At 40.5% G+C, this 9,483-nt stretch overlaps 1 protein-coding gene across 2 annotated transcripts in view; it reads right to left on the bottom strand.

The window, feature by feature from the left end:
• Nucleotides 1–9,483, bottom strand: part of LOC115126969 (adhesion G-protein coupled receptor G7-like) — a 32,303-nt gene that overhangs the window by 3,567 nt on the left and 19,253 nt on the right. The window contains exons 2-11 of one of the 2 annotated variants that reach the window (XM_065018992.1): nt 8,487–8,681; nt 7,879–7,983; nt 7,663–7,772; nt 7,024–7,167; nt 6,819–6,904; nt 6,468–6,595; nt 5,951–6,064; nt 5,467–5,636; nt 3,513–3,665; nt 1,789–1,901 (exon numbers count right to left, since the gene is read on the bottom strand). The exons of the other annotated variant lie outside the window; for it this stretch is intronic. Of the exons in view, the coding sequence (XP_064875064.1) occupies nt 1,789–1,901; nt 3,513–3,665; nt 5,467–5,636; nt 5,951–6,064; nt 6,468–6,595; nt 6,819–6,904; nt 7,024–7,167; nt 7,663–7,772; nt 7,879–7,983; nt 8,487–8,681 (1,318 nt within the window). The remainder of the gene's footprint in view (nt 1–1,788; nt 1,902–3,512; nt 3,666–5,466; nt 5,637–5,950; nt 6,065–6,467; nt 6,596–6,818; nt 6,905–7,023; nt 7,168–7,662; nt 7,773–7,878; nt 7,984–8,486; nt 8,682–9,483) is intronic. 2 annotated transcript variants of the gene reach the window in all.

Raw genomic sequence — 9,483 nt, 5'->3', positions numbered from 1 at the left:
TTAATTGGTTCTGGACACTGTAGAATCTTACCTGGTCACCATCTGGAATGTTATTGTATATTTTTAATTGGTTCTGGACACTGTAGAATCTTACCTGGTCACCATCTGGAATGTTATTGTATATTTTTAATTGGTTCTGGAACCCTGTAGGATCTGTCAGGAATCTTACCTGGTCACCATCTGGAATGTTATTGTATATTTTGAATTGGTTCTGGAACCCTGTAGGATCTTACCGGGTCACCAACTGGAATGTTATTGTATATTTTGAATTGGTTCTGGAACCCTGTAGAATCTTACCTGGTCACCATCTGGAATGTTATTGTATATTTTTAATTGGTTCTGGAACCCTGTAGAATCTTACCTGGTCACCATCTGGAATGTTATTGTATATTTTTAATTGGTTCTGGACACTGTAGAATCTTACCTGGTCACCATCTGGAATGTTATTGTATATTTTTAATTGGTTCTGGAACCCTGTAGGATCTTACCTGGTCACCATCTGGAATGTTATTGCATATTTTTAATTGGTTCTGGACACTGTAGAATCTTACCTGGTCACCATCTGGAATGTTATTGTATATTTTTAATTGGTTCTGGAACCCTGTAGAATCTTACCTGGTCACCATCTGGAATGTTATTGTATATTTTGAATTGGTTCTGGAACCCTGTAGGATCTTACCTGGTCACCATCTGGAATGTTATTGTATATTTTTAATTGGTTCTGGACACTGTAGGATCTTACCTGGTTGCGATCTGGAATGTTATTGTATATTTTTAATTGGTTCTGGACACTGTAGGATCTTACCTGGTTGCGATCTGGAATGTTATTGTATATTTTTAATTGGTTCTGGAACCCTGTAGGATCTTACCTGGTCACCATCTGGAATGTTATTGTATATTTTGAATTGGTTCTGGAACCCTGTAGGATCTTACCTGGTCACCATCTGGAATGTTATTGTATATTTTTAATTGGTTCTGGACCCTGTAGGATCTTACCTGGTTACCATCTGGAATGTTATTGTATATTTTTAATTGGTTCTGGACACTGTAGGATCTTACCTGGTTGCGATCTGGAATGTTATTGTATATTTTTAATTGGTTCTGGAACCCTGTAGGATCTTACCTGGTCACCATCTGGAATGTTATTGTATATTTTTAATTGGTTCTGGAACCTGTGGATCTTAGGTCACCATCTGGAATATATTTTTAATTGGTTCTGGACACTGTAGGATCTTACCTGGTTGCGATCTGGAATGTTATTGTATATTTTTAATTGGTTCTGGAACCCTGTAGGATCTTACCTGGTCACCATCTGGAATGTTATTGTATATTTTTAATTGGTTCTGGAACCCTGTAGGATCTTACCTGGTCACCATCTGGAATGTTATTGTATATTTTTAATTGGTTCTGGAATCCTGTAGGATCTTACCTGGTCACCATCTGGAATGTTATTGTATATTTTTAATTGGTTCTGGAACCTGTAGGATCTTACCTGGTCACCATCTGGAATGTTATTGTATATTTTTAATTGGTTCTGGACACTGTGGAACCTGGTTACTGGAATGTTAGTATATTTTAATTGGTTCTGGAACCCTCTTACCTGGTCATCTGGAATGTTATTGTATATTTTTAATTGGTTCTGGACACTGTAGGATCTTACCTGGTTGCGATCTGGAATGTTATTGTATATTTTTAATTGGTTCTGGAACCCTGTAGGATCTTACCTGGTTGCGATCTGGAATGTTATTGTATATTTTTAATTGGTTCTGGAACCCTGTAGGATCTTACCTGGTCACCATCTGGAATGTTATTGTTAAACTCAACCCAATGATGGATATGGAACATCCCAATGTGGTGATCCAGTCTAGCTCATCAGCGTATTTAAAGTCCCTCCTGAACGACTGCAGAAAGAAAATAAAAATATATATTTCAACACTAAGTTTGTCACAGTCAGAAATATTTGTTGAGATAGTCCAATGTCTCATCCTGCGCTCTGCAGAATATCAGATCTCATCAATGAATGGAGAAGGGTTTAACATCCCCATGGCTTAGGCTACCACATCCTTATGATTTGCAAGTCTATTTTTTCGTAAGCTCAACGTGACTGCAAGAGACAGGTTGGAATGTCTGACTGAAATACTGGACAAATCAAAAAAAATCTAAATTGGTGGTGGTGTTTGAATGTGTTGATAAAATGTGGGACGTGATGGTTTGGTTGCGGGACAAAGGTCCAAAATGGAGGACTGTCCTGCACAATCCGGGACATGTGGTCACTCTATTCCCATGGTGAATGGCTAGGCCCACTACTGTATGAAACCACATACTATTTCAGGTATATTACCGCAACAATCGATATGGTGAAAACAAGGTGTGAGGAGGTACAGAAACTCACATCAATACATTTCTCTGATAACACTGTAAATCTAAGAATTGATGCTATAGCTAGCAATCAATAGGAAACTGACTGAACCACTAAAAAACTCCCCAGGTTTCCAAATGGATGTTAGTTGTGAGGGCCGAGATGCCCGTTCATTTACTTTTGTTCGCTACATGTCGGGGATGCTATTCACAAGGATATATTGTTCTGTCTCACGATTCAAGCATGAAACTGCACAGAGGATCGGCTGCATGGCTATATTGACGAAAAACAGATTCCATGAGATCGAATGGTGGACAAACAAAACAGACTTTGTTGACTTTCTGTGTAATGAAAATAAAATGTGTCTCCTTGCCTAATGTAAATTACATATTTGGGAAACTGAACACAAGAATGCAGGTAAAATACAAAAACATTCTACAGTCGAGTGACCGAATCAGTGCATTCAGAAAAAAATATTTCTTATTGGAGAGAAATCTGTTTGACTGTGATCCTGCCTCAGTTGACATGCCGGTAAGTGGAATCGAAAACAGATTGTGCCGTCATATGACCGAATGCTGCAGACAAAGCATTTTGGTTCCTGACTCAAAGGGATTAAATATCCTGCCGTCTCGCTCTGAGTATTGAAACTCATGATACCCCTTTGACAGCTCATATCTGTGTGAGGCTGGAATTAGTGTTCTAGTTTGCATTAAAACCAAATATCGATCCAGGTTAGAGGTGACAGCAGAGATGAGGTGAACACTGGCAACCACACCACCTGATTTTGAGAACATCCGACACGACATGCATCATGTCTCTTATCTCACCATCTCATTAGTGATGGTGAGATAAGAGACTTTATGTCAGACCAATTTACATTGACTGTCATAGCCTCACATTAAATGTATGTGATGGTGAGTTGAGAAAACAATCACAAATACTGTTAGAATGTTTTGCAATCGACTGCCATAGCACCATAGACCCAACTAAAAAAAGTAAACATTGCTCTTAATTACAAAAAGAAATTCACATGGTTGGGGTCACAAGAACTTTCAGATATCAAAATGGGGTCATGTTTCAAAAAGGTTTGTGAACCCCTCCATAGGTCAGCGTGTGGTCAGTAAAAGGGAGATGAAGGCAGCTAGCTATTCACCATCAGCACAGCGAAGTTAGTGGTGTGATTACAGAAACATCGCAGGCCGTCTGCTGAGTGGTTGACTTTGTAGCAGCCAAAGGTGCTCCAGTCTTTCAACGTGTAGTTCCATGACACGCAGGCAAAGTCATAGAGGGAGGTGTTGGAAACAGCCTGAGAAGTGAGAACAGACACAAACTCACTGTAAATCCTTCAGAAAAAGACATGCACTGATAGTATTCCTCATTCAAAAAAAATTATAAAGTCAATTGTGAAGTATGAAAGGTCATCACGCAAATGTGGAAAGAAGAAGTTTCAATTATGATATATCATATTATATACAATGCAATATTTGCTTCCTTGTTCTTAATGGCGGATAAGCCATTAGTCATCTTAATTATCAATCAAGTACAAGGGAGGAACAAAAATCCACAGCCACTAGCCTAGTCTTAGTCTAAAATGGACTTTAAAAAAAATCCTCAGCAATCTACACAAAATACCCCATAATGACAAAGCAAAAACAGGTTTTAAGAAATGTTTGTAAATGTGTAAAAATTAAACGCTGAAATACCTTATTTACATAACTATTCAGACCCTTTGCTATGAGACTCGAAATTGAGCTCAGGTGCATCCTGTTTCCATTGATAATCCTTGAGATGTTTCTACAACTTGATTTACCATGTGTGGTAAATTCAATTGATTGAACATGATTTGGAAAGGCACACCTGTCTATATGCGGTCTCACAGTTGACAGTGCATGTCAGATCAAAAACCAAGCCATGAGGTCTAAGGAATTGTCCGTAGAGCTCCGAGACAGGATTGTGTTGAGGCACAGATCTGGGGAAGGGTACCAAAAAAGTTCTGCAGCGTTGAAGGTCCCCAAGAACACTTCCATTCTTAAATGGAAGACGTTCGGAACCACCAAGAATCTTCCTAGAGCTGGCCGCCCAGCCAAACTGAGCAATCGGGGGAGAAGGGCCTTCGTCAGGGAGGTGACCAAGTACCAGATGGTCACTCTGACAGAGCGCCAGAGTTCCTCTGTGAAGATGAGAGAACCTTCCAGAAGGACAACCATCTCTGCAGCACTCCATTAATCAGGCATTTATGGTAGAGTGGCCAGACGGAAGCCACCCCTCAGTAAAAGGCACATGACAGCCCGCTTGGAGTTTGACAAAAGGCACCTAAAGGACTCGGAACATGAGAAACAAGATTCTCAGGTCTGATGAAACCAAGATTGAACTCTTTGGCCTGAATGCCAAGCGTTACGTCTGAAGGAAACCTGGCACCATCCCTATGGTGAAGCATGGTGGTGGCAGCATCATGCTGTGGGGATGTTTTTCAGTGGTAGGGGCTGGGAGACTAGTCCGGATCGAGGGAAAGTTGAACGGAGCAAAGTACAAAGATAGCCTTGATGAAAACCTGCTCCAGAGCACTCAGGCCCTCAGACTGGGGCAAAGTTTCACATTCCAGCAGGACAATGACCCTAAGCACCCAGCCAAGACAATGCAGGAGTCTTTGAATGTCCTTGAGTGGCCCAGCCAGAGCCCGGACTTGAACCCGATATAACATCTTTGGAGAGAACTGAAAATAGCTGTGCAGCGATGCTACCCATTAAACCTGGCAGAGCTTGAGAGGATTTGCAGAGAAGAACGGCTGTAATCGCTGCCAAAGGTGCTTCAACAAAGTAATGTAAATGTAAATGTAATATAAGTTTTTTTATTTTTAATACATTTACAAACATTTCTAAGAACATGTTTTTGCTTTGTCATTATGGGGTATTGTGTGTACGTAGATTGATGAGGTAAAATAGCAATTGAATACATTTTTTAATAAGGGTGTAACGTAACAAAATGTGGGAAAATTGAAAGGGTCTGAATACTTTCCAAATGCACTGAAGATAATGGACAACTTCCCATTATATTTCGCAGATAGATTTGGACCACGATGTGTTTACTTATTCCAAGAGAAATCTTACTGTGGGCTTGAAGAGCATCTCAACATGTAACCCAGACACTTGTCCCAGGTTAGCAGAGATGACCCTTCTGCTGGTTCCTGAAGAAGCTCTGAAAGCCCTGGACCTGAAGAACCGGTCGTTTTGGTAGAGCACAAAACCAATGGAGTAGTCTGTGGTTTTACTATGCAAAACTGAGTAGAGTGAAATTGAATGAGAGAGGGTAGAGGGAGAGAGAGAGTGGGGAGAGAGAGATTGCTGTTCATATCAGAACGTATACATGAGTAGCTTGACCTTGCCTTGTAGAACTATCATGGAAGCCTAATTATTTCTCAATAGTTTACCTATCCATGTGTCATATGACTCATCTTTATTGGACAATCTAAATATTTGGCATTGCTGACCTGACTTTGGCCACCACAAAGAGCAGTTAAGCGCTCTCGGTGAAAGCGTATAAGGAAATTAAATATTGAGGATCTACACTGTTAGCATACCAGCATTGACTCACCTGGTGGGAATTTGATAACAATCTGGACGTCGGTAGAACGTCCTTTGTCAGCTATCAGTTCAGAGGTATTGATGTTGAGATGAATTCTGTTGGCCACAAAATTACCAGATCTTCCTGGAGAAGGAGATTAATATGATTTAACAATTTAAAGCAGAACAATATAGTGTTACTTCTGTACCACAGGAGGCTGGTGGAACCTTAATTGGGGAGAATGGGCTCATGGTAACGGCTGGAGTGGAATCAGCGGAATGGTATCAAATACATCAAACACGCGGTTTCCATGTGTTTTATGCCATTCCATTCACTCTGTTCCAACCATTATTATGAGTCGTCCTCCCCTCAGCAGCCTCCACTGTATCTGTTCTTGTCTGTAGTACACCAAATCAAATCCATTCCAAACCTTATTGACAGCAGAGGAGAAACATTTAAAAATGAGGAGATATAACTAGACTGTCAACACAGATATAAACTATCACTTTAAATGCCAGTATGTAGGTTCACTAGCAGTCTCACCTACCAGTCAGAGCAGTAAACTGGATCCCTACTGAGTCACTTGGTACTTGGACAGACTGGACTACCAGGTTGGGCTGAACCACCACATTATTGCTCTGGTCCAGGGAAAACATCTCTAGGGTCTCTGTGAGGCTGGGAGAGAAACACAGAAAAACATTAGTTTGCATGCACCATGCAGAGGCACACGTACACACATAAACTCAAACATATACAGAAACGCACACCACCACAAATGCACGCTCACACACACACACACACACACACACACACACACACACACACACACCACAAATGCACACTCACACACACACACACACACACACACACACACACACACACACACACACTCCTGTACTTTTGGACAGCGTCTCTCTCCTGTGTACTCTCCTCACTGGCATTGAGCAGCTGACTGATGGTGGTTACAGCTGCCACTGCGATGTCCTGCAACATAATCAAAACCAGGGGATGACCCTCAAGTGTTCAAATCACTGCAGTGACAACCTCACGTTTCTCTCCAGAACATGTCATAGTTCACAACTTGATTTCAAAACATGTTATACCTCTGTGATAATTGCAGACTGAAGCAGTGTGTTAGTTATCTGAGCTGCTGTGGTGATGTTGTCAGCTGACAGCCGCTCTGGTTGGGAGGTCAGGATCTGAGTACTGAAGGCTAACTGTAATAAATCACCTGAACTGCTGGAGATCTGAATAGGGAGAGACAAGGGTTTTTATTCATTTTATTGTTTTTATTGTTTTTCAACAAAATATTGTATAAGTGGCAGCAACATGCTGAACTGTGAGTACATTTGGATATTATAGTTGCCAGTACTAACTATGTGGCTCAGTTAGTAGAGCATGGCCCTTGCAATACCAGGGTTGTGGTTTCAATTCCCACAGGGGACCAGTATGAAAATGTATGCACTCATTACTGTAAGTTGCTTTGGATAAAAACATCTTCTAATTGTAAAAATAAAATGTGATATCAAACACAAAAAATAAAAAAGAATGTTCCTCATCAACTGTTAAGCAGAATAAAGGAACAGAATACATGATCTGAAGGTAAAAGCCAGTTGTTACTGATCTTCAAACTGTAAGATCCACTCCTCATAATGATGACTGTAACTGACCTGAAGAAAGAAGAATGCTAAATCAAGACTGGTCATAAATCAGGATCATAAAAAATATGCCTATTGACTTACATTTCCTAGAATGTCACTGAGGGTTAATTCACACTGCAGAACATGAGGAGGACCAAACATCGGAGATCCAGTGTCATTCAAACATCTTGCTGAGGCTCTTGATAAACCGGCTGGAGGAACCAAGACAAAAAGATACTCAAGGCTTCGTGTTACCTAATACAACATTAATTAGGACTGTACCATTTTTGTAATATTAGGTGAATAAAAGTAACATACCACTGGTTGTCTTCTCATCACATGACTCTTCTGAATAAGCAGACCAGCCAACCACTGTTCTTGGGAAGGAGAATCCATCCTTGATGGCTGAATTGCAGAAATTCCCTATTGAAGTAGAATGCATTTGAAGTAAAATGCGTTTCAACATGGAATGCAAACATGAAATTTACATTCTGAATGTGTGATCCAGGGAATATTGTTGTGGATTCAATGTGAGTTCCAGGGTTAGGAATGTTTTATATTTTTTATTTAACCTTTATTAAACTAGGCAAGTCAGTTAAGAACAAATTCTTATTTTCGATGACGGCTTAGGAACAGTGGGTTAACTGCCTTGTTCAGGGGCAGAAGTACAGATTCTTACCTTGTCAGCTCGGGGATTCGGTTACTAGATCAACGCTATAACCACTAGGCTACCTGCCGTGAGATCCAGGGTTACGTATAGTAGTGTAGTGATGTTTACTCTGAATGTGAGATCCAGGTTTAGGTATAGTAATGTAGTGGTGTGTACTGTGAATGGTAGATCCAGGGTTAGGTATAGTAGTGTAGTATTGTGGAGGAGCCTGAATGGTAGATCCAGGGTTAGGTATAGTGTAAGTGTGTGGATGTACCCTCTGAACAGGTGTCTCCGGTCCACTCATCAGGACAGATACAGACTCCACTCTGCAGCTCACCACCGTTGATACAGACCAGAGGAGGGATTGTGGTGGGGAGACTGGTAGTTGGAAGACCAGTAGTATTTAGGGTTATGTCAATGGTGGTTGGAATGGCAGAGGATGTGATGAGATCCTCCTGTGGAAAAGAGACTTTAAAAAAGATAATTAATTCAGTAAACCACATAAACAAGGACACACAGTGTCAGTTCCTATAATCATAGGAGATGATCCATGCTGTTCCAGTTTCATTGTGTCTGCATCAGTGTAGAAATGTTTTCTACTGTACTTTTTGAGAGAAAGAAGTCATTATCACTGCCAATAAACAGCTGATAGCAAAGGCTACTCTGTTATCAACTGTATCTGAGACCTGACAGTAGTCTATTCACAGTCTGTAAACAACAACTTAACAATACATATAAATAGTGTTTGTATAAAAATAAAGTCTGAAACAATGTCTTCACTGATGCTATTGTATCCCTTGCAGCAAACGGACAAAATATCAATCAATCATTGGCTATAAATCAAACTTCAAAATTCATAAACCAAACTGTAAAAACTGTTAGGTCATATTTTGTCAATAATCATTTGTTAAGTTAAATGTATCATACATTTTTGCACATCTGAATTGAAAGCAATTTTCCAACATAATTCTCAATCACAGAAGACTCTTAACAACAGCATCATAAGAGATGACATGGAAAGGGATGCTGGCCCATGTTGACTCCAATGCTTCCCATAGCTATGTCAAGTTGACTGGATGAGTTCCTCTGTGGAGATGGGAGAACCTTCCAGAAGGACAGCCATCTCTGTAGCACTCAGGCCTTTATGGTAGAGTGGCCTTGATGAAAACATGATCCAGAGCACTCAGGACCTCAGATTGGGGTGAAGGTTCACCTTCCAATAGGACAATGACCCTAAGCACACAACCAGGACAATGCAAGAGTGGCTTCAG

The sequence above is a fragment of the Oncorhynchus nerka genome, linkage group LG5 (genome assembly GCF_034236695.1).
Source record: "Oncorhynchus nerka isolate Pitt River linkage group LG5, Oner_Uvic_2.0, whole genome shotgun sequence".
In the NCBI taxonomy this organism is placed as follows: Eukaryota; Metazoa; Chordata; class Actinopteri; order Salmoniformes; family Salmonidae; genus Oncorhynchus; species Oncorhynchus nerka.
The sequence above is the reverse complement of the archived record's forward strand: the minus strand, read 5'-3'. Positions and strand labels throughout refer to the sequence as shown.